Consider the following 27,923-nt stretch of genomic DNA (forward strand, 5'->3'; position numbering starts at 1 on the left):
ACACAAACCAAATGGCACGTGCAATGTCTTTATTCCAGCCTCCCCAACTTTGGACAAAAGGAGAAAAGAAAATAGGTTTTGAAGATTACATGTCAATTAGTCTTAGAAGAAACCAGGTTCTGTAAGTAGAACATCACCAGGAAAGAGAGAACGCTGAGTCATTATGTGTGCTAGGCCTTCTGGAAATTGGCCGGAAGGGTTCTGCGTGAGGGGTTCTATGAGTGAAGTGCCCTTTCTGCCCAAACTCCAAGCAGATAAAGGAGACTCTTTTCTGTCTGACCTTTCCCATACCACACTATCAAGCAGTCTGATGTCAGGAGATTCGCTAAACAGCTGAAAGAGCATGCCACGGGTCAGGCCACTGCTGTGTCACTAAGGACAACAGGAATCTGTTGATAAAGTGAAATGTGACCATGACAGAATGTTTTATGAAGAAAAAAACAAAACAATGCAGACAGGCACTGCAACTGGGCCTTGGAGAACGTGGAAGCATGTAAGGAGGGAAACCGTGAGGGATGGAGGGGGAGGGTTACAGTTGCTTAAGCTTTTTGGAAGTGTTTGCTTGCTCTAAACTCTATTTAAAATGTACACTTGCAGTCTCACCATGTGTTTCTGTTTCTCCTCTAGGATGTCTGTAATATGTGGCTCCTTGAACAGTCTGTGGCTTCTACTCTTGTATTGGTTTGCATGGAAATGAATCTAGTTCTCCATCCTCAATTAGCAAAGGGATCGGTTCTTTGCTACAGCTTCCTTGATTATGTACAAGGACGGTGGGATGATAAGGACCCCAGGATAGTGGGGGGGATGGGAGAGAGAACACAAAACAGAAGAATACAAAGCTGCCCGCTAAAAGTCCAAGTCTGATCCCGTGCTTCCACTAAAGCTTCACTTGTGGTCATGGAAAGGCCGGGTGTGCTCCTATCTAACTGGCAGGAGGTACCTGAGGTCAGAAGAAAGTCACTTGAAGGAGGTTAGTTTCTTGATCCACGAGGAGAGGTATTGGAGGCGGAATGTGGTGAGAGGGCCCAGTCTCGGGGCCTCACTTGACCCTCCGCAGGTGGTGGAAGCTCTGCACAGTTCTTTCCACAGCGTCATCCATGGTGACCAGTGGCTGGTAGCCCAAGGCCTTTTTGGCTCTCTCACAGCTGTAGTAGTGGAATGTGCCAGCCAGCGCGACCCGCATTGGAGTGAATGTGGGCTGGAGCTGGATGACAGGACTGATCACCATCACCAGGAGGGATAGCAGGAGGGCCAGGTAGTAGGCCACCCAGTAGGGAATGTGGTACTTGGGGGCTTCGTAATTGAGGCCTATCAGGATGCGGGACAGGAATGTCCAGAAGGGGATGGGTTCGTCATTGGTGATGTGGAATGCCTGAAGACAGAACAAGAAGTTAGAGACTGCTCCGCAGCTGGAGGGGTGAGCAGGCCATGCTCAGAGCTCAGCCATAGCTGTTGGCTCAGCCTAGGACCAGTGGCCACTCCTTGCCCGCCTGCTCACCCCAGCTCCTTTGCAGGGCAGCTCAAAAGTGAGGTGGATATTAAGTGCATGCAGATTGCAGCATTTCCCTGGTCCTCTAATCCACAAGTGTCAGCCGCTGGCAGACAACCTTTGGATTCGCAGCTATGGGCCCCTTTAGGAGCAGAGGGAAGGCAGTGAAAATTTCCTCTGTAAGTCAGGTTTTTCAGTGAAGTTTAGATTGCATTAGGGAAGGCACGTTTGTTAATTTCATTTGGTAACTGTGTTAAGCATGGTGACACTCATCTTCTTATCTTCAGGCACAACAAATGGGTCATATTAAGTTTCTCAAATGTGCTGTGTTTGGTCTAAACCAAGCATGCCAAACTCACGGCCCGCGGGCCACATGCGGCCCACAATGAATATTTTTGCAGCCTAGCCAATGTAACGGTATGTAAGAAACGTTTTAATAAAAATTTCACCTTAATTTTTACAATATCCTTTATACATAATCAACACTAATAAAAGAGAAAAATGGTAATTGGCGTACGAGCTACCCTTTTCATTGGCTAATCAGGGCTATATGCAAATTAACTGCCAACTAAGATTGGCAGTTAACTGCCAACTAAGATTGGCAGTTAACTGACAACTAAGATTGGCAGTTAACTGCCAACTAAGATTGGCAGTTAACTGACAACTAAGATTGGCAGTTAACTGACAACTATGATTGGCAGTTAACTGACAACTAAGATTGGCAGTTAACTGACAACTATGATTGGCAGTTAACTGACAACTATGATTGGCAGTTAACTGACAACTAAGATTGGCAGTTAACTGACAACTATGATTGGCAGTTAACTGACAACTAAGATTGGCAGTTAACTGACAACTATGATTGGCAGTTAACTGACAACTAAGATTGGCAGTTAACTGACAACTATGATTGGCAGTTAACTGACAACTATGATTGGCAGTTAACTGACAACTATGATTGGCAGTTAACTGACAACTATGATTGGCAGTTAACTGACAACTAAGATTGGCAGTTAACTGACAACTATGATTGGCAGTTAACTGACAACTAAGATTGGCAGTTAACTGACAACTATGATTGGCAGTTAACTGACAACTATGATTGGCAGTTAACTGACAACTATGATTGGCAGTTAACTGACAACTAAGATTGGCAGTTAACTGCCAACAAGATGGCGGTTAATTTGCATATGTAGGCACAATGCAGGGAGGCGAAAGGGAAAGCAGGAAGAAGCCCCCTGCCACTGACAGTGATCAGAAACCCAGGGGGGAGCTAAGAAGAGGGGGGCATGGCAAAGGCGGCCCCGGGGCCGCCTTTGCCCTGCCCCCCAGCCATGATCGGAGAATCAGGTGCCTTTTCCGCCCTGGCCAGTGATAGCAGGAAGTAGGGGTGGAACCAGCGATGGGAGCTGGGCACGGTCGAAGCTGGCAGTCCCAGGAGCTAGGGGCCCCTTGCCTGGGCCTAAAGCGAAGCCCACGATCGTGGGGCTGCTGCAGCTGCGGGTCCCCACTGCCCGGGCCGGACGCCTCGGCCAGAGGCGTCCGGCCTGGGCAAGGGGCCGATCCTGCGATTGGAGGGTGATGGGGGTCAACGCCTGAGGGCTCCCAGTATGTGAGAGGGGGCAGGCTGGGCTGAGGGACACTCCCCCCACCCACACACACCCAGTGCACGAATTTCGTGCACCGGGCCCCTAGTTATTAATAACGAACTACAATGTTCACTAATGACTGATTACTATAATCGTGTTACATTCATTTCCCTTAGGTGCCTTACACGCAGGCGCACCATTTCTCTCCACTAATACTAGCAGTGAATATTTTAGCAGCAGGTTGCCAAGTTAGTCTTGTACTGACTTGTTTGGTGTGTGCAACAGGAAGTATTTCGCTTTAGGAGAACAAGAAAAATAGGTTTATTTGTGTTATGCTTATTAACGTGTGCAGTTATTCAGTGTCTGGTAAGTCAATGCTCAAGAAAAATATTACTTTTTATTAAAGTATTCTATTATTTTATGTGAATGATTGCTCATTTATTTTAGCCCTTTGTATTCAGCATGTCTCTACAGAAATAAACCAACGTTTCTATGAAAATTAAAGCTTTTGTTTTTTTGCAGCCCACATAAACTTAAATCTTGTTTATTTGGCCCGTGTTAGCTTTTGAGTTTGACTTGCTTGGTCTAAACCAAAAGCCACCCTAAGAGATATAAGAGTGAGAAAATGGAACAAGTCCAAGAGAAACAAATGAGGCCCAAATAGGAGGGATACCAAGGCAGGAATGAGAGGAAAGGATGAGGGGTCAAATGTGCTCTCCCATCTCTGGGTGAGTTCACCTCCCCCACATGCCCAGCCTGCCCACTGGATGCCAGACACCAGGAGATTCAGATACATCTGCACCTCAGGTCGGGTGAGAGGCATGAGCATGGCTGGATGATGAGAGGAAAATGGAGATACTTGGAATGAGTGGGAGGAAGGGTGAATAGCACACACTCTGGCCAATGTTCACGGGACCCTGCCTGGAGTAGCCACGTCCATGGTAGGTAGTCAGGTTATGTTCATGGAGAACCAGGCCCTAAAATTAGAGAACCAGGTCCTGAATCTCTCAACCACAGTCCACACCTCTGGACTTGGGCTGCCCTGTGCGATATGGTACTGCCATGACGCCATACTCCTGACCATAGGGGCTTAATCTCAAGACCACGGGATCCTAAAGCAGGTCTACCAGGATACAGAATCACGGAGGGAACGTGCCAGTGCATCCAATCACTCAGAGAAGAAATATGAAGATGGGAAAACGTGCAGGGGGAGCATGTGGTGGGCCAGCCATTTCCGAGTTGAGAGAAGCAGGTGCCTTACCTTCCCACCCAAGGCCGTGTCTTGGGAGAGGTGCTCTGCAGCCAGAATGTGTCCGTGAACCACATTCTCCACGAAGGTGAAGTCCACCAAGTTCTCCCCGTTTCTGTGGGCATACAGATGTGGTTACACTGGGCTGGGAGCACTCAGCTGCACACTGAGACACTGCACAGGGACCTGGGGTTGCTTCCAAGTCCCAGCACTTTATTTTATTTTATTTTAATTAATCCTCACCCCAGGATATTTTCCCATTGATTTTTAAAGAGTGGAAGGGAGGGGGAGAGACACAGAGAGAGAAATATGGATGTATGAGAGACACATCGATTGGTTGCCTCCTGACCAGGGCCGGGGATCGAGCCTGCAATCAAGGTACATGCCCTTGACCAGAATCAAATTCGGGACCTATCAGTCCACGAGCCAACGCTCTTCCACTGAGCCAAACCGGCTAGTCTCAGCATTTTAAAAGACTGCTACCTGCCTTGGCAATGCCAGCCCCTGACACCTTGACATCTGTAACAGTTAAAGATGTGCAAGGGGCCAGGGCTCCTGGGGCCCTCAGGGATACTTAAGGGCCAACTAATGTATCAGAAAGCCTGGTGCCCTGCCTGCCCCATCCCAGCGTGGCCAAAATCGGTGTTGTCTGCTCTCAGCTCCACTTTGGGCAGCAGCCCTTCACTCCTTCTGGGACACTCTGGGTTAATGCCTTGCTCTGGTCTCATGTGTTTCTACCATCTCTGTGTAATCCCTCAAAGCAATAGGACAGGGCAGCCAAGTGAAAGGCAGCGAGGCAAGGTAGCAAGAAAAAGACAGGAAGAAAAGGGGAAAAAGGAAGGAAGGAAGGAAAAGTAAATGTATTGGGGAAGACAGCCAGCCACACTGCCACCACCTGCTAGGCCCCGCCACCTGCACCTTGCTCAGAAAGGAATGTTAAAGCCTCCTCCTATCTTCATGGATGCAACAAGAGCTGAGGGCCTGCCTGGCCCCTGACCGTGGGTCAGGCTTTCCCCTCTGAGCCTGTTCCCTCAATTTCCAAACAGGGACACCAATATTTTCCCAGCCTGTCAGAGAGAGTGCATCAGGTTGAATAGTGTCCTCCCCAAATTCATGTCCACTTGGAACTTGTGGATGCGTCCTTATTCGGAAATAGGGTTTTTGCAGATGTAATCAAGGTTAGGTGAGGTCATACTGGAGTAGAATGGGCTCTAAATCCAATGGCTGCTGTTCTTTTTAAAAAAATATATATTTTATTGATCTTTTACAGAGAGGAAGGGAGAGGGATAGAAAGTTAGAAACATCCACGAGAGAGAAATATTCATCAGCTGTCTCCTGCACACCCCCTACTGGGTGTGTGCCTGCAACCAAGGTACATGCCCTTGACCGGAATCGAACCTGGGACCCTTCAGTCCGCAGGCCAACGCTCTATCCACAGAGCCAAACCAGTTAGGGCATGGCTGCTGGTCTTACAACCCAAGGGAAATTTGGACAAAGACACACAGAAAAAGAAGATCATGCAAAGACGGAGTCAGAGACTGCAGTGATGCATCTATCTAAGCCAAGAAATTCCAAGGACTGCCAGCCACCACCACCAGCTGGGAGAGGCCTGGATGAGACTGTCCCTCAGAATCTTCTGAAGGAACCAATCCTGCCCATGGCTGGATTTCAGACTTCTGGTCTCCAGAACTGGGAGAGGATTCCTTTCTGTTGCTGTAAGCCACCCGCCCGCCCCCTCCGCACGCCCCTCGCCCCCCGCCCCCGGTCTGCGTCATTTGCTATGGGAGTCTCAGCAAATGAACGTAGAGGGCAGTAGAGAAGGCCACATAAGAAGAGAACTGGCCCTAGCCAGTCTGGCTCAGTGGATAGAGCATCCGGCCTATGGACTTAAGGGTCCTGGGTTTGATCCTGGTCAAGGGAATGTACCTCAGTTGCAGGCTCAACCCCCAGCCCTGGTCTGGGCATGTGTGGGAGGCAACCAATCGATGTGTCTCTCTCACATTGATGTTTCTCTCTCTGTGTCTCTCCCTCTCTCTTTCACTCTCTCTAAAAATCAATGGAAAAATATCCTTGGGTGAGGAATAACAAAAAAAAAAACAAACAAAAAAAAAAGAAGAGAGCTGAATGTAACTGATCTTTGTTACATGGGTTCAGGAGATCTTGCAGAAAAGCAACATTGGCTGACTTACCCAATCATGAACTTCATCTTGCCTTTTCTGGCTGCCTCAATGAGGATGGGGACCAGCTGGGGGTCCCTCGGGCCGAAAATGCCATGGGGGCGGATGGCTGTGGTTAAGAAATTCCTCTCAGGATCATTGGCACCCAGGACTTCCTGAAGGAGAGCAGAAGGAGCAGTGGACGTGCCGTACCGGCTAAGCAGCACCTCCCACAGGGGACAAGGGTACTGTGTACTGCCCACTGCCCGGGGCTGAAGATCTGCATCAATGAGTGGTATAATTCTGGCTACTTCTCTACCCCTCCACCCCCACCATCCAAACTGGAAAATGCAAGAGACAGCTGGGTCAAAACCAGTGAGATCAAACAGAAAGGCCTGGGTTTGGGTTCAAGACTAAAATGCACAAATGAAGCCAGAGGAAGATGAGCCTTGGCAGCCTTTTGTGGGAAAGATCCAGGGGTTCCGGTGAGCCAGTCAACCCTGAGCCTCTCACGAGGCTGCTGCCACCTAAGGGTCTCTGGCTTTAAGCTCTATGTGCTGACAGCACGTTTCTGCCAGTCGTGGGCTGCCCTGGCTAGTGCTGAGCACCACCTCCCAGTAAGGGGCTCTGATGAATCCACGTGGGTCACGAAGAAGGGCCTGAGAGGGTGAAGGGTATGGGAGAAACAGGGCAGCCAGTACAGGTCAAGTACTCAGAGCAGTGTCTAGTACCTAGTAAGCACTCAAGAGGAGACAGCCACTATTCCTGTCATCCACTGTCAGCAGGAGAGGAAAGCTACATTCTGTGTGGCTTAACAGACAAACTAGAACTTAAGGGAATAAGTACAGAGAAACAGGTTTCGCCTCAAAAGTTACACAACTTCCTGAAGGATTTGTTATGTTATTGGTAAAAATAGGGAACGTGCCAGTGCCTACCCTGACAGGGCTGCGTGCTAATGAAATGGGATGCCCTGCCAATTGTTTCTGTAAGTACGCTTGGTAAGTATCGTTACCACCTCACCTAGGATCTCTACTCTGCAGTGGCAAAATTTTTGTATATGTGGGTGCCAGAGAGTTGAAGTGACTTATTGATTGAGTTTAGAACCATTGTAGCTGCCCAACACTGAAGAATTGGCCTCGCATCAGATTCTCAGAGCTGTCTCTCCTCTTCCCGCCAGGCCCCTGGTCCCCATGGCAATGGGGGAAATGACTAAATAAGCCTTCCAATGCCCTCTACCAAGGCTCATCTCTGTTACTAAAAAGAAGAGAGGTGAAGGGGTCCTAAATCAACACCACATTCATTTTCTATGTTGGGAGGTCTGAACACCGACAGTGAGTTACTGTGCGCCAACAACGGCTGACAGGATGCTTTAGGGCAGTGATAGCGAACCTATGACATGCGTGTCAGAGGTGACACGCGAACTCATTTTTCTGGTTGATTTTTGTTAAATGGCATTTAAATATATAAAATAAACATCAAAAACATAAGTCTTTGTTTTACTATGGTTGCAAATATAAAAAAATTTCTACATGTGACATGGCACCAGAGTTAAATTAGGGTTTTTCAAAATGCTGACACGCTGAGCTCAAAAGGTTCACCATCACTGCTTTAGGGGGTTACTTCTGGGCGTTTTCAGGCTTTGCTTTTTCCCAATAAGCACCGAAAAGTCAGTGCAAGTGACACACCAAAGGTCTGGGCCATAGCTGCGGCCTGCAGCTCCTGAGCACAAAGGGTGGGAGTCCCAGGCACCTTGGGTGAGTGCACAGGGCCCATTGGATGCTTTGGTGCTCTCTCGGTCAAGTCCAAGAAGGTGGGAGTTCTTTGAGGCTCTCTATGCTTAAGGGGTAGGGACAGGACTCCAGCTTGCAAAAGGCTAGGCCTCTACTCCCTGGAGAAGGGAGGACCTTGTGTCTCTGGAGTAATAGCAAACAGGCAGCAGGCCCTCAGGTAGTGTGGGGGCACTCATGCCAATTGGACAATAAACTCTGGTTTAGTGGCGGTGGTGTGCTACAAACTCCTGGGAGAGGTAAACCCCCAGCACCCCAGCTAAGGCAAGCTGTCTGTGGCTGATGAGCATTCGTGGCCTTCAGCCGAGGCTGTCCTCACGACAGTGCCCTCCCTGGACATTAACCCTGGAACTAGCTGCTGTCAGGGTCCCCGGAACTTGGGAGTCTGAAGGCTTGGTGCTTGTTACTCAACTCAGACTTCTGCTAAATCTGGGTACTCACAGAAACCAGGTTGTCAAGTAGAAAAGTACTTTTCCTTAAAATAAAGCAAGATCCTTCTGCTGTTTAATTTTACAAAGTGAGGGGAACAAGAGTGCCACCAGGAAGGTGTTTCAGATACTTTGGATCACCATAAATTGCCTACTTTCTGATTTCTATAGCAACTGAGTAACCAACCCTGCATAGTGTGAGCTGGAGTGCAGGCTCTGGAGCTAAACTGCCTTGGTTCCACCACCTACCAGCTGCATGGCCTCAGGGACCTTCTGAATCTCTGGGCATCAACTGTCCTCACCTGTAATCTGGTGATGATAATAGTACCTACCTTAGGGTGTCTTTGTGACGTTGAAATGAGGCAATTCCTGTAAAAGACTCAGAACAGTGTCTGGCCACCTTAAGCTATTTTGTTATGATTTTTTAAACTGAATTTCATCCACAAATTTTACTTCCCAAGTTAGGTACTTAGGCCTCAGAATACTAACTTCACATGTTCACAGATATTTCTCTTAGGAATCTAAGCCCTTCAGATGTTCCTGGCACTTGCCCGTCACTCACTCAACCAGCTCTCAGGTACGTACTCTCTCCTGCAAGATCTTCGTCTCCGTGTAGTAGTCAATGGGTTTCATGGCATAAGGGAAGTCCTCAGTTCCATTCTTGATGTCAACGCCCTCAAAAATGACACTAGCACTGCTGGTTAAAATGAGTTTCTGGCAGAGGAGAAAGGAAGATGAAAAAAAAAAATACAGTCAGGAATGATCCCTAATTAAACACTCCAATGGTCGTGAATGAAAGAGGATCAAATGGTACCTGTTCATGACCCTTGTACGCAAGGCACTATACAAATTATTGACTGTAGTGCCTTCACTTTTCAGGCTTTCTTAAAATAATCCAAAGATCACCATCTTTTGCAGCTACGAGGATCCCAGGCACATTATGACATTACATTCTAATATAGCAGATTTCACATTTTTTCTCTCCTATCACAACTGAGGGATAGAACAGACTTCCATTATTCATGGTATCTCACTGTGGGAGTGATTCTCCATGGCGGAAGGATAGCTCACAAACTCTGAGGGAGATCTGTCTGAAGAAGACCGCTGCTGATTCTGACACAAACCTTGGCATGTCAGCACATGCAGGCACACACCCATGCCCACTTGAGAAATACTATTCAAAAGGAAGATGCTCTCTTATGAGGATCTCCAGCTCCCAGCCCATCTGGTTAAAGGAATCTCATCCAACACTGAATATCATTAGCTTGTATAATATCTTTTTTTTTTAGAGTATCTTGATATATAAATATGTGTGTGTGTGTGTGTGTGTGTGTGTATTAATTTCAGAGAGAGAGAGAGGGAGAGATAGAAACATCAATTTTGAGAGAGAATCATTGAACTGCTGACTCCAGCATGCCCCCTATTGAGGATCGAGCCCACAACTCAGGCATGTGCCCTGACTGCTAATGGAATGTGACCTCCTGGTTCATAGGTTGATGCACAACCAATGTGTCACAATGGCCAGGCTTGAATAATATCTTAACCACTTTTGTTCAACACTGTCCTGGAGTCCTAGGATAAGACAAACAACAAAGTATAATAATTTGAAAAGAAGAAACAAAACTATCACCATTCACAGATATGGGAAATGTGGACACAGAAAACACGATGAATAGACAGAGAATATTGAAGTTAAGGGTTCAGCAAAATTACTGAGTACAAAATCAATACACAAAAATCAACTGTGTTCCTATACACTAGCAATTGAAAATGTGATGTAAAAGATATTTCAATAACCATAATGAGTCACATAGGGATAAATTTGACAAAAGATGTAAAAAACCACTATGAAGTATAAAACTCTACTGAAAGGCATTAAAGAGAGAGATAAAGGGAGATCACATGTATTTATGGATAGGAAGACTCAATATTGAAAGCATGTCAATTCTCTCCCAAATGACCTTTAAATTTGATGCAATTACAATAACAATTCCAGTAGGCTTTCTCAACTCAACAAGCTGATCCTAAAAAGTATATGGATTAACCCTGGCCAGTATGGCTCAGTTGGTTGGAGCATCGTCCCGTATACCGAAAGGGGGCGGATTTGATTCCCTATCAGGGCACATACCCAGTTTGTGGGTTTGGTCCTCAGTTGGGGCATGTATGGGAGGTAACTGATGGAAGTTTCTCTCTCACACCAATGTTTTTTTCTCTCTTTCTCCCTTCCTCTCTAAAATCAATTTTAAAAATATTAAAAAAAAGTATATGGACGAGGAAAGGGCTAAGGTTAACCAAGCAAATTCTGAAGAACGTGGTTGGGGGTGACTTGTCCTACCACACACTGAGATTCATCCTTAGACTCACTGAATTAAGGCAGAGCACAGTGGCCTGAGCACAGACAGAGGCCAACGGAGTGGAAGAGAGAGCCAGGGACAGACCCATGCACAGAAATGTGTGACAGCACTCACTCCAGCCTTCCCCTTACCTGAACCCCAGCCTTTTTGCAAGTTTCAATGACGTTCCTGGTGCCAATGTAATTCACTCTATAAAAGAGTTCCTTGTTGTTACTGGATGGTGGGGGTGATGCGCAGTGGAAAACTGTGCTTACACCTTTCAGAGCTGGGTACAAGTCCTGGAAAAGCAAACAAAGACAAAACAAATCACTCCCGCCTTACACAAGTAAACAGCCTCCTCACATTCCCACTCTCCAATCTGTGGCGCATAGGTGTCTTGCCCTTTTAGAATTCTACAATTAACAAAGAAATGCATTCTCATTGTAAAAGATTCAAACAGTGCAGCAGTACATGCGAAAGAAACAATGCTGTCCCTTTAATCGCCCCCTCCCCATTAACTGGTCCCTAAAGAAGCCGGAGGGACTCGGCCAGAGGCAACATCTTTACCATGGGGTAAGGGCATGATTCAGGACACCTGAGGGTAAAACTTCTGGGGAAGATGAGCTTATAGACACAAATTATAAATCATATGAAAAAGTCCCACAACATGACAGTGTAAATGGCCAATATACAGGAGTACTCTTTTCTGTGAAACTAGACATAAAACAACAACCTTAACACGTTAAGCACCCAGCCTGTTTTGTCTTCCGGATGGAAAGTATAGTGTTAAAGGGGTTGAAAACAGGTATGTTTAATTTACTGCTGAGAGGAACCAGAGCTCCCCAGAGCAATGCCTGATTGCAGATCTGGGGCAGGAAATAGATGAGATAAGCCAGCAACACCTTGCCATACTGGAAAGCGAGAAAGCTCGCCAAGACTCCTGGGGTCCTGCTAAAGCTAAAAGGACTAAGAGCCAATTTATAAAGGCTCCCACTGGCCAAAGAAGGGACAATTTAATCACCAGTAAAATACGAATTCCTTCTGCAAACTGGTAAATAAAGGGAAGGAGTCACACATTTAATCTGCATAAGTTACAAAGATCTGAGGTAAGAAACAAAGTAAGCATGATAGCATGTCACCATTTGGCAAAGCCTTACATAAGTAATAAGATCTAAGAATGACCATCAATAGATGCTAACATTACCAAGACAAAGACGCCCATGATTTATGTGCCTAGATTCACTGATTATTAATATTGTGTCGCAATGCCCTCTATGTAGATACATATAGACATGATTTTTTTCTGAAACCATTAGAGAGTAAGCTGCAGACATCAGATTATTTTGCCTCTAAACTCTTCACCGAGCATCTCCTAAGAACAAAGCCATCTTCCTAAATAACCAGAAAGCAATGATCACATGCAGAAATGTAACAGATAGGACACTCTTGTCCAATAATTAGTCTATATCTAAATTTCCCCAATGGTCCCAATAATGTCCTTTATAGCCATTTTCATATTTGGATCTAGGATCCAATCATAGATTGATCACACATTGTATTTAGTCCTCGTACCTCTTCTAGGTCTTTGAATATGGAACAATCTCCCTATCTTATTATTTTTTTGTCTTTTGGAACACTGTCACTTTTCAAGCCAGTTATTTCAGAGTGTCCCTCAATTTGGATTAGTCTGTTTCCTCATGATTAGATTCAGGCCTAATACTTTTGGCATGTTGGCTTTGATCACTTGGTTAAGGTGATGGCTGTCAGATTCTGGCCATCAAAAAGGTACCTCTTTCTTTGTGTAATTAACAAGTAATCTGTGGGCGCTGGCTGGCGTTCCTCAGTGGTTAGAGCAGGGGGTCCTCAAACTACGGCCCGCGGGCCACATGCAAATACAAATATTGTATTTATTCCCGTTTTGTTTTTTTACTTCAAAATAAGATATGTGCAGTGTGCATAGGAATTTGTTCATAGTTTTTTTTTTTAAACTATAGTCCGGCCCTCCAATGGTCTGAGGGACAGTGAACTGGCCCCCTGTTTAAAAAGTTTGAGGACCCCTGGGTTAGAGTGTTGGCCTGCACACCGAAGGGTCAAGGGTTCAATCCCAGTCGAGAGCACATACCGGGGTTGCAGGTTTCATCCCCGGCCCCAGTCGGGGCATATGTGGGAGGCAATTATGTTTCTCTTTCTCTATCCCCTTTCCCCTTCCTTTCCACCCTCTCTGAAAAGCAACTGAAAAAATATCCTCATGTGAAGATTAAAAACAATTTTTAAAAGTGATTCAGTGGGGTGATCATTTGAGACTGTGTGAATAGCTTCCTCCCCAGCAACCTTCTACCAACTGATTTCAGCATTCAGTGATGATCTCATTCTCACTCCCAAACAGGGAGGACATGTGATTAAGCATTGCCTAACAGTGATACCAAAAAGACTAACTGTACCAAGTGTTGGCAAGGATATGCAGCAATGGGAGTACTCCCACACTGCTGGTGGGGACGAAAAATTGATGTAGCAGCTTTGTCAAGCAGTTTGGCAAAAATCTAACAAAAACCAAAATATTAATACTTTGTTGACATGGGTAAAGCTTGAAAACATTATGTTCAGTGAAAGAAGCTAGTCATAAAAGGACAAACACTGTATAATTACACGTGTATGAAATGTGCAGAATAGGCACATACACAGAGACGGGAGATGAGTGGCTGGGTGAATAGGAGAGGAAATGGGAAGCTAATGTGCTTGGGGTTTTTCTTCTGGGGCGATGAAAATGTTCTGGAATTAGTAGTGATGGCCGCCCAACTTTATAAATATACTAACAACCACTGAATTGAATACTTAAAAAATAGAAAATTTATGGAATGTGAGTTATATCTGAATAAAAATTTAAACAATCCCTGGCAGCCCGCTGGTATGGCTCAGTGGTTGAGCATCAACCTATGAACCAAAAGGTCATGGTTCAATTATGGTCAGGGCACATGCCCTGGTTGCAGGCTCAATCCCTAGTGTGGGACATGCAGGAGGCAGCTGATCAATGATTCTCTCTCATCATTGATGTTTCTCTCTCGCTCCCTCTCCCATCCTCTCTGAAATCAATAAAAACATTTTTTAAAAATAGAAAAATTAAAAACCCCCAGAATTGTACTTTTGGGTACACACTCTGGAGTAGCAGCTTACCAGCTACACTACAGTCCATGGTCAACTTTGTTTGTAAATAAAGTTTAATTGGCACATGGCCATGCCCATTCATGTATGTATTGCCCAGGCTGCTTTTGCACTACCACGGCAGAGTGAAGTAGTAGGGACAGAAAAGACAGTTATTTATTCTGAGGAGTAAGAATGTGGGTGTGTGTCAAATTCTTTCCTCTAACTTTAATATTTTTCAAAATAAAAATTTTTTGGAACAACAATTTGCCTGGCTTCTGAGCAGGGGAAGTCTACCGCTTTCCATTTGGGGCCGACGGGAAATAGGTAAGGCTGGTTGGCCCATTACCTGTTGGCTGCAGAGGTCCCCCAGAAAGAACTGCACCTGTGGGTTGTCGAAACCCTGCCGCATATCGAACACATTGACGGTGTAGCCTCTTGCCAGCAACTGCTCCACCATGTGCTGCCCCAGGAACCCAGAGCCTCCAATCACCGTGCACTTCTTGGCCTGTGGAGAGAGAGGGATGGCAGGGGGCACAGATGCGGTGAGAACTGGAACCTACAAAGAGCCTGAACTCACATGTCATGAGCCACTGAGATAGCAGGTCCATCTCTTTGTTTGAAACCCTTCTTGAACCAAGTTAGAAGCTTTATAGAATTCTGGTATTCTATCCCCGGTGGCAACCTCCTCTCCTGGGATCAGTGAGGAGGGAAGAGCGAGAGCAAGTGAGACTGAGAAAGACTTTGGCTGCACTGATGACCCAATATCTGCTGTGTGTTCAGTGAAAGGCAAAGGAGGCAGCTCTGAAAGAACGTAAACGCCTTATGATCAAAACTGAACAATATGGCCCAGGTGGTATGCCTCAGTGGTTGAGCATTGACTCATGAACCAGGTAGTCGCAGTTCGATTCCTGGTCAGGGCACATGCCTAGGTTGCGGGCTCAATCTCCAGTGGGGGTCCTGCAGGTGGCAGCCTATCCATGATTCTCTCTCATCCTTGATGTTTCTATCCTTTTCTCCTTCCCCCTTCCTCTCTGAAATCAATAAAAAAATGTTAAAAAACACACACACATAAAACACTGGACAATATGAAAAAACCCCCAAAAGTGACATCTTTTGCTTCTGGTAGCTGATTTCTGGGCACTTATAAGGCAAAACAAACAAACAACAAAAACAAAACATGCTCCCACTCAACATAAGAGTGCACTTAAAACATGAGAAAGAGGAGAGCCCAGGCTTCATACTTGTAAAAGAAAATCAGGCCCTTTTTCTCCCTGATCCTATCGGGCTGAGCTGGGTGGCACTGGGCTCACTGTCTAACCACTTCTCGCCTTAGTATGTCCAAGACTGTTACAATCCAATGGCATTTGCTGGTGGGGGTTCTGTGAAGATGGGTGATCTGTTAGCCAGGCCTAGGGCTTTGCTTTCCTTTCTCTGAGCTCTGAGGTCAATGAATCCGGGATAGCTCTAGTATTTTTTAAAAAATATATTTATTGATTTCAGAGAGGAAGGGAAAGGGAGAGAGATAGAAACATAAATGATGAGAGAGAATCATTGATCGGCTGCCTCCTGCATGCCCTGCACTGGGGATCAAGCCCACAACCCAGGCATGTGCCCCGCCTGGGAATTGAACTGTGACCTCTTGGTTCATAGGTTGATGCTCAACCAGGGAGCCACCACGGTCGGGCAAAAGAGCTCTATTTAATCTTTACATCTCAGCTCCTGCAACATGGACACTTTCTTAGCTAAATTCCAACTCTGGTAAATAATGGAAGGACAGAGTACGACGTGCAAGCACTTAAATATTCTCACTCCATGGAGTCAATGCAAAATTGTGGCTGCTGCATGTTTATTATGCTGGCTACAAGCGTCCCCAAAGGAGGACCTGTGATATCCTTCCTCTCTCTCAGGTCTTTCTAAAACCAAATCTGGGCTTCCTTAAGATGACAAACCCCCATTTTCCCTAAGCTAATGTATAATAAATCAAAGTGGGGTCTAGAAAGTAAAAATCTTAAAGAAATTCTGTTCCTGATTAAGTACAAACAAGCAAACTCACCTACTTATTCCTTACATACCTATACAACTGAGATGCAGGAAACTCCAGGGGTGCCAGGGTCCCTTCTATAGACCCACCCCTGCCACCCTGGTGTCCCATTAGGAATGACATTTTTATTGGGGTCCACTGGGCATCTGCAGATGGTTCTGGAGCTTTGGCATCATTTGTCCAGGTCTCACTATGCCACTCCCACCAAATGATCTTTTCAACTCAGTCTTGCCTACACTGTTTTGATTACTCCCACATACATGTAATCATATCATGCTCAATAACTTGTACCTTGACTGCAATTTCTAAGATATTCCCAGGGCGTAGGCAAATTAAACACTAATCCCATTCAGTCCTGTTTTTGGCAATCCTCTCTCGTCCCCTCCTCCCAAGTTCAGTTTCTTTCTTTTTTTTTTTTTCAAATAACTCTGACCCTCCCCGCTTCTCTAATTGATTTCTCTAGGTTTCTGCAAAGTCTGCCTGGGTCTAAAGCGGGGCTGATGTCTTTCATCACACTATAATGCCACAAAGTTAGAGATCAGGTGAAATAACCCCTCTTCATGGCCATGAGAAACAATGCAGGGGAAGTGGGCACAATGGACAAGGAACATGTATTAGAAGGAAGAATAAAACTCCAGACTGGAAACAGGTAACGAAACTCAAGAATGGGTTACTGAGGGGAGTTATAAAATCAACATCTTAGAGAGTATTTTTTTCTGATTCACTGTGATATATATTCTCAAACATTCTTAAAAAAGTAAGCAAATCCAGGTACATATCTTTTAAATTTACAAAAAGAAAGGTTAAATGTAATAAGGCAAACCAAGAAGGGACCCATTTTATATATATATATATATACACCATATTTTCTTTACTCATTTGTCTATGGATGGACACTTAGTTTGCTTCCATATATCAGCTATTATAGATAACTAGGGGCCCGGTGCACGAAATTTGTGCACTGGGTGTGTGTGGGGGGAGTGTCCCTCAGCCCAGCCTGCCCCCTCTCACATACTGGGAGCCCTCAGGCGTTGACCCCCATCACCCCCCAATCGCAGGATCGGCCCCTTGCCCAGGCCTGACGCCTCCGCCAGAGGTGTCAGGCTTGGACAGGGGACCCCCATCTCCCCCCGATCACTGGCTCTGACCCCCGCCCAGGCCTGAGGCCTCTGGCCCAGGAATCATGCCTGGGCAGAGGACCCCCATCTCCCTCTGATCGCTTGCTCCACCCCCCGCCCAAGCCTGACGCCTCTGACCCAGGCTTCAGGCCTAGGCAAGGGGACCATCATATCCCTCCAATCCCCGGCTCCGCCCCCCGCCCAGGCCTGATGCCTCGGCCAGAGGAGTTGACCCTCATCACCCTCCGATCACCAATCACCGGATCGGCCCCTTGACCAGGCCTGAGGCCTCCGGCAGAGGTGTCAGGCCTGGGCAGGGGACCCCCAGCTCCCCGCAGTTGCAGGCTCCCCCCCTGCCCCTGCAGGATGCCTCAGGATGAGGCGTCCGGCCCGGGCAGCGGGGACCCGCAGCTGCAGCGGCCCCGCGATCGTGGGCTTCGCTTTAGGCCCAGGCAAGGGACCCCTAGCTTCCGGGACTGCCAGCTTCGACCGTGCCCAGCTCCCATCGCTGGCTCCACCCCTACTTCCTGCTATCACTGGCCAGGGCGGCAAAAGCGCCTGATTCTCCAATCATGGCTGGGGGGCAGCCTCCTCTTAGCTCCCCCCTGGGTTTCTGATCACTGTCAGTGGCAGGGGGCTTCTTCCTGCTTTCCCTTTCGCCTCCCTGCATTGTGCCTACATATGCAAATTAACCACCATCTTGTTGGCAGTTAACTGCCAATCTTAGTTGGCAGTTAATTTGCATATAGCCCTGATTAGCCAATGAAAAGGGTAGCGCCATACGCCAATTACCATTTTTCTCTTTTATTAGTGTAGATACTGGCTACAGCATAGGGAATACAGTCAACAACATTTCAATACTTGCGCATGGTGCCAGATGGGCACTTATTGGGGTGATCCCCCCACAAGTCATATAAATGTCCAATAACCATGCTGTAGACCCACAACCAACAGAATATTGTATGTCAATTGTAATTGAAAAAATATATATAAAAGTGCCCAATCTTTATCTGTCCATCTATATATCTATATCTATCTACTGCTTCCAACTACTTAAGTATAAATTTCTTTCACATTTCAAAAGATATTCCTAACCTAAAGTTATCTAGTTCGGGATCACAAGTGATTTAAGGATTTCCAATTTGTATTTCAAAAACAAAACTCTTGCTCTAGAGTGTTAATAGGAAAGGAATTCATCTAAACAAGCTATTTTAATTGCAGTATGATCTTGAGATAAGAGAATGTCTAGGCCAGCTGTGGGCAAACTAGGGCCCACGGGCCGGTTTGAAATGAATAAAACTAAAAAAAAAAAAGACCGTACCCTTTTATGTAATGATGTTTACTTTGAATTTATATGAGTTCACACAAACACTCCATCCATGCTTTTGTTCCGGCCCTCCGGTCCAGTTTAAGAACCCATTGTGGCCCCCGAGTCAAAAAGTTTGCCCACCCCTGGTCTAGGCCAATGGGTTCCTTCCAACCTTTTGTTTTCCTGTTTTTCAGAGATGTCTCACACAGAACGTATAAATAAGTTCAGATGAAAGTGTTCTTTTGATCTTAGTAGTTTCAATGTATTGGAACAACCTTTGATAGAACCATTGGAATCTAGGCTTTTTTTTTTTTTTTTTTGGTTGCTGAGTATCAGTAAAATCCTAATTTATTCAAATGAGGAAGTCCAGCTGGCACGTGACTCTTCTAGTTCGTCTGAACACAGAATCTCAGATGAACCTTCAACTCCAGGGGCGCAGAGGAGGCTTCACTCTGAGCTCGACCCCCCAACCAGGGGGATGCAGTGGCTCAGGGGAATTCTCCTTTATTAACATTTGATATAAACACATTTTAGTTTGGCATGATTACCTTTCTGAAGCATCAGCATTCATTAAAAGTGAATGGAAAAATCTCTGAGAGGCCTTGCTATTGCCCCTGTTGCCCCTGAGGAAGGCCTCTGCCATTCTACCCAGAAGCCTAGTCTAGCCTGCTGGGCCCACATGAAGGCAAACTGAGGCACCCAGCTGACAGCCAGCAGTTCCTGCCAGGCATGTGAGGCCACCTGGAACATACACCTTAGGAAGTTCCCATGACTGCAGCTTTGGGAGTGAGCCCAGGGGAGACCAGCCATGGACTCCCCGCTAGGCCCAGCCCAAACCATAGAATCGTGAACAAAGAAATGGGTGTTGTTTTAAACCACTATGTTCTGACACTGGTGCACAGCAGTAGCTGGTACCTTAAATAAAGATATCTATCTTATCTAGAAAAACAATATTCAACATTAATTGATTTAATAAATGTACCAAATGTAATGTTTAACCCACAGCTAATTATCAATGGCTAACTGGTATGTATGTGCTTGACTTTGCCTTTATCTGGTTTGGGCTAACCTTTTTTGTGCCAGTACTCACTTTTGGAATGTCTTCTGTCAAACGTGTCCCTGTAACCTGGTCTTTCTTTGGTTCGCCAACTGCTTGTTCCATTTCAGCTCCAAATATGGTCCTGTTTGTGATGAAGCCTTCTTTTTTTTGTTTTGTTTTTAAATATGCTTTTATTGATTTCAGAGAGGAAGGGAGAGGGAAAGAGAGAGAGAAACATAAATGATGAGAGAGAATCATCGATTGGCTGCCTCCTGCGTGCCCCCTACTGGGGATTGAGCTCACAACCAGGGCATGTACCCTGAACAGGAATGCAACTGTGACCTCCTGGTTCTTAGGTCAACGTGCAGCCACCGAGCCATGCCTGCCAGGTAGAAATGTCTGTTGTTTTAAGCCCCACAGTATGTGGTCATTTGTTACAGCAGGAAATCCACATAAGTATTCTTCACAGTCCTGAAATTCAAATAGCACAGTTGCCAATTCCATAGCCCACCTGCCCTACTAGAAAAGCAATAAGTCTTAAAGCTGTCTCCCCTCCATCTCTAGGGGGGGATCTTAGAAGGAAAAGAAGAAACTCATCCTGCTCACATGGATCCACACCATTCAAACAAGTCTCATGCGATGCTTAGCAAACCAGCCTCTTGTGAAAACAAGAACAAAATCAAATCTATGTTGTATCAAATTATATACAAATTATTTTAAAGTGTATAAATACTATGAGCCAGGTAAGAACTTTGGTGATACTTTAGTTGTCTCTACGGGCTGGGGTACCCAAGACTATCCTGGGGAATGAGCCAGGTCCCACTGAAAACCCATCCCCCTTAATCCGTTAATTGCTAATATGCTCAGGTTAAAATGAACACCAAGAATAGGTCTGATTGAATAGACATTTTTCTGAAAAAGACATTTCATTGCAGATGGCCAACGAGCACATGAAAAGATGGTCAACATCACTAACCAGTAAGGAAATGCCAATCAAAACCACAATGAGATACTACCTCACACCCAGTGGGATGGCTATTATAAAAACAAACAAACAAACCCAAAACAGAAAATAACATGCTGATGAGAATGTGAAAAAAATGGAATCCTTGTGCACTATTGGTGGGAATATAAAATGGTGCCATTGCTATGGTAAACATATGGAGGTTCCTCGAAAAGTTAAAAACGGAATTTTCATATTATCCAGGAAATCCACCTCTGTGTATATGCCCAAAAGAATTGAAATCAGGATCTCAACGAGATGAGCCCTCCTAAGCTTTATTGAAAATAACCTAAATATCATCGACAGATAAATGAAGAAAATGTGCTATATATATAAAATGGCATACTACTCAGCCTTAGAACGAAGGTAATTCTGTAATATGTGATAGCTTGGGTGAACTTTGAGGACATTATGCTAAGTGAATAAGCCAGTCACAGAAAGACAAGTACTGCACAATTTTACTTATCTAAGGTATCTAAAATAGTCAAATTCAACAACAACAAAAAAATAGTCAAATTCATAGAATCAAAGAGTTACCAGGGGCTAGGGGAGGAGGAAATGGGGAGTTGCTAATCAGTGAGCAGTAAGTCTGAGTTAAGCAAGAGCAATAAGTTCTAGCAATTCGCTGAACAGCATTGTAACCATAGTCAACAATATTGCAGTGTACACTTACATATTTGTTAAGAGGATAGATCTCATGTTCAGTATTCTTTCCACAATAACATAAACTTCAAAAAGGGAGACATTCTGACATTCAGAAAGTAGAATGTTGGGTGCCAGGGGCTGGGGGATGAGGGAATTGGGGAGCGGCTGCTTAGTAGATATAATAGAGTTTCAGTTCTACAAGATGAAAAGAATTCTGGGAGATGGAATGTAGTGATGGCTGCACAACAATGTGAATCTACTAAATGCCACTGAACTGTTCACTTGAAAATGGTGAAAATGGTAAATTTTCAGTTCTACTTTACTGCACATTCACTCAGTGAGGTGATGGCACAGAGCCAGCATGCTGTGGCAATTATGACAAATGTCATGGTGAGTGTGAAGCAAGATTGGGAGCAAAGTCCTGGCTGGGTGACTCAGGTGGTTGGAGCATCATCCTGTACACCAAAAAGGTTGTGGGTTCGATCCCCAGTCGGGGAGCATATGGGAGGCAACTGCACGATCTCTCTCTCTCTGTCCCTCCCTTCCCCTCTCTCTAAAAACAAACAAACAAAAAACAACAACAAGACAAAGCACATCCTTGACTTAGGATTGTAAAAGATAATAAAAAGATTGGGAGCAAAATGGAGAACATGCAAGGTTAAGAAGTTACTTGAGGAAATGGGGTAGCCCTTGGAAGTTGTAAGCCGGGATGAGTGTTAAGATCAAAAAGATCACTCTGGCTGCAGTATGGAGAAGGGATTTTAGCCAAGTCTAAGGCTCCAGGCATGCTAGGTAGGTGGAATGACAGGAGCAAATCAGAGAAAAGAACTAATATTGCCTGAAAACCTGTATCCAGTTAGAGAGACAGTACTGGTCTCATTCAACAGAGGACAAACTGAGGCTCAGAGAGGTCAAGCGACTTGCCTAAAGTCACACAGCTGGTGCACAGTCAAGACAGAACGTGTAGTTGTTTCTTGTCAGTCTGCCACCTACAGACTGACTGGGAAGTAGGGTGTGGAGGGACAGGAAATAAGAAAGACTAGCAGGGGCAAAACTGGGCAGGAGGCTCAGACGCTAGGCTGAGTCTGGACTTTACTCTGTACCCAGGGGAACCACTGAAGGTGTAAAAGTATGGGGGTGACCTGACCAGAGCTGTTCACTGGGAAGATTAACCTGATAGAACCGGGTAGACTAAACAGGTAAGAAGCAGGAAACGGGAATTACTCACCAGTTTTTCAACCAAGATTTATTGAGCACCTAGTATGTGTCCCCTCTCACTGTTGCAGGTACTGGTGTGCTGGTAGTGAACAAAGGTTCCTGCCTTCAAAGAGCTAACCTTCTGCTGGATGGGCAATAAAGACAAAATAAATAAGTAAAAGGTACCGTAGGTTAGAAGGTGATAAGCACTGTGGGGAAAAAAGTAGAGCAAGATGTGGGGCTTGGGTGTGCTGGGGCTTCAGGGCTAAATAAGGAGCTTAGGGTTGCTCACTGAGACGGTAATAGTGAAGCAAAGTCTGGGGGGTGCGGGGAGAAGTGGACCAAGCAGGCAGAAGTGACTGTTGTAGCAAAAGTTCTAAGGTAGGGGTGTGCCTTTGCTTTTGAGGCCCAATAAGGAAGCCAGTGTCCCAGGGCTGGGGGGGCTGGGGAGAGGAAGGGGTGTGTCATGCCAGGCCTTGCAGACCAAGGTGAGAACTTGGACTTAGACTAGTTGGGAGGCTGATGCTGAAGGCCCACATTGGAAGTGGAGCAGCAGAGGTGGAAAAGAAGAAAAGAAATAAATGGCACTTAAGGGTGGAACTGAGAAGCTAGTTAATGTGAAGGGGACAGAAAAAAAAGGAATCATATATAACCTGACCAAAAGGTCTGGACCCAGTTCATGTTCAAAGCGGAAGAAGGCAAAGGACAGGTGTGTAAACATTCTCATTTAAGGAATGCTAATAAACCTCAGGCCTTTCTCAGTCTGAAAAACTTTTGCTCTGGGCCCTGCCTCCCTAAATACTGCCCCAATGTCCAGAGGGGAAGCAGGTAGGGCTCAAAGCTACGTGGAGCCCTAGAGCTCTTAACCCAGGGCTGGTTGAGGAGGGTGGACCCCGCACTTGCAGCTCCTCTGCTACAGCTCCCTTTGCATACACCCGCCCCCTTATACACCTCCAAGCATGCCTCACACTTCTGAAACTCCTCTGCGACTTGACTCAGGAGAATGTCTCCCCTGGAATGCTCCTCCCTATCTGCCTTCAAGTGTCTGGGTGTCAAAAAGAGTGTATTGTGATGCCCTCTCCCTCTCATGCTCGCTCATATCTCCTTCATTCCCAAGTCCCTTCCCAGGCCCCCAACCACCTTCCTGGGCTGCTTTAGCCAGGGAAGTGATTCTAACTTGGAACCTGGTCTGGGTGTGTGTGTGTGTGAGAAGCGGGGGGGGGGGGGGGGGGCGGCGGGGGGCGGGATACTCTCAAGAGGACACCTTCAAAGAAAGCCTCAACTGGATTCAGCTTCTAAGCCCCAGTCGTTCGAACCTGTGCGACAATGCTCGGCAGTCCCTTCCCTTCTTTGGGTCTCCTCGTGAATAACCTGCACTCCAACACATAAGGTGTGAGGCCCTCTGACCCCAATTCAGTCTTAGGCAGTGGTTCTCAATCTCCTGGCCCTTTAAATACAGTTCCTCATGTTGTGACCCAACCATAAAATTATTTTCGTTGCTACCTCATAACTGTCATGTTGCTACTGTTATGAATCGTCATGTAAATATCTGATATGCAGGATGGTCTTAGGCGACCCCTGTGAAAGGGTCGTTCGACCGCCAAAGGGGTCGCGACCCACCGGTTGAGAACCGCTGGTTAGGCCAGACTATAAAGCCCGGACCTGGACCGCCCCACCCAGCCTCTTGCCTTCCCGCCCAGTCGCCAACACAAGGCAGCCTCCAAGGGAGAGGTCGTGACCCTTACCCGTCCGTAAACGTCCCCCTTGAAAGTTTCAGCACGGCTGCAGCCGGCACCTACAGAGCTGCGGTCGCTGGCCGCCACCCTTTTCTTGCAGCCCGCGTGAGCAAAGAACAGGCGGAGGCTCCTTTAAGACCGGGACCTGCTCGGCTAGGCCCGGGCTCCCCCAATAAACGCACGAGGCGTGGCCCTGCCCAATGAGGTCAGCGATGCGCCAAGAGCGCGCCGCTCCTAGACTTGGACGGGGCCTTTGTCGGTTGGTCCCGCCCATTCAAGCTCTACGCCAATGGTGAGCGGCGGCGGTGGCGAGCGCGTCACCAATGGGGAGCGGGGCTGCGCGCGTGGCGCGACGGGAACTACTTTCAGTTAGTGAGCGTACATTGGCTACCGTCACCACAAGCGGGAGCGGGAGTCGGTTGGAAATGGTGAGTGCCGCCCTCTGCCGCGCCCCTTTTCTAGAGGCCAAGCCCTTAACCTGGTCTAGGCCTTCCTTCTGTCTTTTCCGTGCGGTTCTTGGCTTCAGCATGTCCCTCCTTACTCTGTTATCTTTCTCCGAAGGATCCGAAGAAACCCCAGCTTCCTCGCGGGGCCTTTTCGCTGCCTCCTCTTAACCCTCAGCCGGCCCGCAGCCGCCCCCCGTTCATGCGTGGCCCTCTGGCCAAACTGTTCCAGGCCAAAGAAGACACCGAACCTCCGAAGGTCTGACCCCTCTTAGACCCACAGTGTTTGGGGGGAGGTTTATGATATTTGTTAACGCTCATTTTGAAATTTAAATGTAGGGCCATTCGGGAGACGCTCTGACCTGCTTGGGGAAGGCAGAGAGAGATATGCCCAATGGATTGAGTTTTATTATTTGATATTGACAGAATGTACATCTTAATAATATTTGGCCAAATCTAGAAGTAATCAGAACTGATACTTAGAGGGAAACGGAGTACCGCGAGTGGCCGTTGTAAGGACATTCTAGTGGGCAAACTAGGCCTGCGGGCCGGATACGGCCCGTTTGAAATGAATAAAACTAAAAAAAAAAAAAGACTGTACCCGTTTATGTAATGATGTTTACTTTGAATTTATATTAGTTCACACAAACACTCCATCCATGCTTTTGTTCCGGCCTTCCGGTCCAGTTTAAGAACCCATTGTGGCCCTCGAGTCAAAAAGTTTGCTCACCCCTCTAGAATTAGAATTCAGGAAATGTTTATCATCTGTACAGTTATCCACACTCTGATTCTTAGCTAGCTTTTGGTCCTTGCTTCTAGAAACAATAGTAAACAGAGGGAGGGATAGAGGTGCATGGAAAGATTGTTATCCCCAATAAACCCTATTATCTCTCCAATTAAGCAAAGCTTTGGGATTGGCTGGTATAAAGTATTTTAAAAGCATATATGGTTGTGTTTATTTTATGTAATATATGGACTACGTTACATAATATTGTGCTTATGTGTTTGTAACCCATCTAAAGGCTGCTGCTAGCCATAAGAAGACAAACGTGGCATCATCTTCCCAGCCAAAAAGAATGACTCCTAAACTGGAGTTTAATGCACAGCAGATACAGGAGCTCCGCCAAGCTTTTGATCTCTTCGATACTGATTCAACTGGGACCATTGATGTTAGAGAGCTCAAGGCAAGATCTGTACATTCCTGCTCTGCCTCCTTTCCTTTCCTGTGCCTCTTTGTCATCTTTCCTTGTCACCACTCTTCTCCCATTGTCCTCTTCTCCCTGAAAAAAGTAACAAGGGAAGAATACATTGTGCTGTTTTCCTATCTTTACTTCAAGTGTGATTCAATAAAATGAGTGCAGATGCTGGCTTAATGCTCCCAACACTGTCATTTTTGCTCTTGCTGTATTTGCATGTGTATATTGAGATATTCCTGTTTTCATTGTAGGTGGTGTTGAGAGCAATGGGCTTTGAACCAAAGAAAGAAGAGATTATGAAGATGATAAATCAAGTGGATCCAGAAGGTACAGGAAAAATGAATTTCAACGACTTCTTGACTTTGATGACTCAAAAAATGGTAAGTTAGCTCTTCAAGACCACAAAGTCACAGGAAAAGTCATGTTACCCTCTGTAGTGAAGGTACTACTGCTGTCACTTTTTTTGCTATTGTCTTTCTTTAACTGGTATATCAACATGATAACCACAAGCAATAAAGCCTATAAACACCAACAATATTACAGTATCTCACATTTTGACAAGGTGCAGTCCCTATATTTCCCCTAATTTTAACTGCACCCCTCCTACTGTTTTTTAAAAACAAGTCCAGTTTCTCTTTGGTTTGTATAGAAAGAATGCGGTAAGTGCAGTGCCTTATTAAGTTCCTTTTTAGCTTCTAGGGTTTGTAATGTCATTGGGTTTGTCCTCTTTTTCTACCCTGAATGATGTTTGATCTCCTAGGACCTATGTCACAAAGGCTGTCACCAAGACCAAGCATTGATGTAGGGGAGGACAGAGGGGTTATACAGTAATGAATAACTGCAGTGTTTCATTACTCATGTATTTTATGTTCTACTTGTTAAGTGCGACAAAGATTCCAAAGAAGAAGTCCTGAAAGCTTTCAAGCTCTTTGATGATGATGAAACTGGGACCATATCGTTTGAGAATCTCAAACGTGTATCCAAGGAGTTGGGCGAGGACATAACTGATGAAGAGCTGCAGGTTTGTAATGCACCCGCCTGGAACCCAGAATTCCTGGTTAGAGCTCTGGGTGACTCTTCTGAGTTACATTTTGTCTGATGTGAGCACCACTTTGAAGGAAAACTAGTGTTTTTTCTTGTCCCTCTGTTGACCACTTAATTTCCCTTTTGTAGTGTGACAAACCTATGCACCCTGCTCTCAGAAAAATACACACAGGGACAGTTTTACTTTCAGTGTTAGGCTTTAGGAATCCACTCGAGCTCCCTTCTAGGTGATATATATGACAAAGTATGACTTAGATTTCAGATAACTTTTCAGGAACCTTGGACAGTTGTCTATTCATGTAGTATTAGAAAAGCCTGTTGCTTGGTCACATTTTAGCTTCATTATGAATTAATCTAACCTGAATCCTTACTGTCATGCAGGAAATGATTGAAAAAGCTGATCGAGATGGAGATGGGAAAGTCGATGAGGAAGATTTCCTGCGTATGATGAAAAGGACCAGCCTTCATTAAGAGTATTCTCTCCTGTTGCAAGCACACACAACTAGTTTTACTGCCTGTTATTGTGTGAAACCTGGTTTTTGTGAGAACACAAGTGTTTTTTCCCCACTATCCTCCCTATATACCTTTAGTAACAACCTCACATCCATTTTCAACTTTTGTGTTTTTTGACAATATTGTTCTTTGTGAGGCGACCTGCTGCTTTCTTTAATTCTCCAAAACAGAACAAGAGCACATTAGAGCATTTACCCACTTGCCATTCTACCTTGCATTGCTTCACTCTTGTCATGCAGTCCCACATTTATGCCACCATAGAAAGACTTCTCAGGGAAACATGTGTTGTAACTTTGTCACTACAAACAGCAAGCATCTCTACAATGGTTCTGGTTTTAATTGACAACTAAGTGCAGCTTTCTCTTTTAAAAAATACAGTGAACTCTCACTTGCATTTGGATGTCTTTTTCCTGTTTGTTTTGTGTTAAAATAAAGCATTAGTTTGAGCTCTTGTTCTCTAAGAGTGA

The 27,923-nt window shown here is 45.7% G+C and overlaps 2 protein-coding genes and 1 long non-coding RNA gene across 4 annotated transcripts; 1 reads left to right on the forward strand and 2 right to left on the reverse strand.

Annotated features, from left to right (window-relative positions):
- Positions 1–14: 14 nt before the first annotated feature.
- Positions 15–19,867, reverse strand: NSDHL (NAD(P) dependent steroid dehydrogenase-like). The gene is made up of 7 exons (XM_059679833.1): positions 19,731–19,867; positions 14,519–14,677; positions 11,184–11,330; positions 9,284–9,412; positions 6,517–6,659; positions 4,340–4,442; positions 15–1,372 (listed from the first exon to the last, which is right to left on the reverse strand). The coding sequence occupies exons 1-7, from the start codon at positions 19,800–19,802 to the stop codon at positions 1,040–1,042; spliced, it is 1,086 nt and encodes a 361-aa protein (XP_059535816.1). The 5' UTR covers positions 19,803–19,867; the 3' UTR covers positions 15–1,039.
- Positions 19,868–22,233: 2,366 nt separating this feature from the next.
- On the reverse strand, positions 22,234–24,464 carry LOC132224730 (uncharacterized). 2 transcript variants are annotated; one of them, XR_009450720.1, is made up of 3 exons: positions 24,270–24,464; positions 22,556–22,669; positions 22,234–22,327 (listed from the first exon to the last, which is right to left on the reverse strand). It is a non-coding gene; the product is annotated as an uncharacterized LOC132224730 (long non-coding RNA). The 2 variants fall into 2 exon arrangements; XR_009450719.1 differs by having other exon boundaries at positions 22,237–22,323.
- Positions 24,465–24,605: 141 nt separating this feature from the next.
- Positions 24,606–27,897, forward strand: CETN2 (centrin 2). Its single transcript, XM_059679017.1, has 6 exons — positions 24,606–24,688; positions 24,822–24,962; positions 25,726–25,887; positions 26,151–26,279; positions 26,783–26,920; positions 27,325–27,897. Exons 1-6 carry the CDS (start codon positions 24,686–24,688, stop codon positions 27,412–27,414), a joined length of 663 nt encoding a protein of 220 aa, XP_059535000.1. The 5' UTR covers positions 24,606–24,685; the 3' UTR covers positions 27,415–27,897.
- Positions 27,898–27,923: the final 26 nt, after the last annotated feature.

The sequence above is a fragment of the Myotis daubentonii genome, chromosome X (genome assembly GCF_963259705.1).
Source record: "Myotis daubentonii chromosome X, mMyoDau2.1, whole genome shotgun sequence".
Classification (NCBI taxonomy): Eukaryota; Metazoa; Chordata; class Mammalia; order Chiroptera; family Vespertilionidae; genus Myotis; species Myotis daubentonii.

Coding starts and splice junctions, on each gene's coding strand:
- NSDHL (XM_059679833.1), bottom strand. CDS start 19,802: ATGGAACAAGCAGTTGGCGAACCAAAGAAAGACCAGGTTACAGGGACA. Junction 11,331..14,518: donor GGGACCTCTGCAGCCAACAG/GTAATGGGCCAA, acceptor TTGCTTTTCCAG/GACTTGTACCCAGCTCTGAA. Junction 6,660..9,283: donor CGAAGATCTTGCAGGAGAGA/GTACGTACCTGA, acceptor GCTCTCCTTCAG/GAAGTCCTGGGTGCCAATGA.
- CETN2 (XM_059679017.1), top strand. Junction 26,280..26,782: donor CTTTGATGACTCAAAAAATG/GTAAGTTAGCTC, acceptor CTACTTGTTAAG/TGCGACAAAGATTCCAAAGA. Junction 26,921..27,324: donor TAACTGATGAAGAGCTGCAG/GTTTGTAATGCA, acceptor ACTGTCATGCAG/GAAATGATTGAAAAAGCTGA.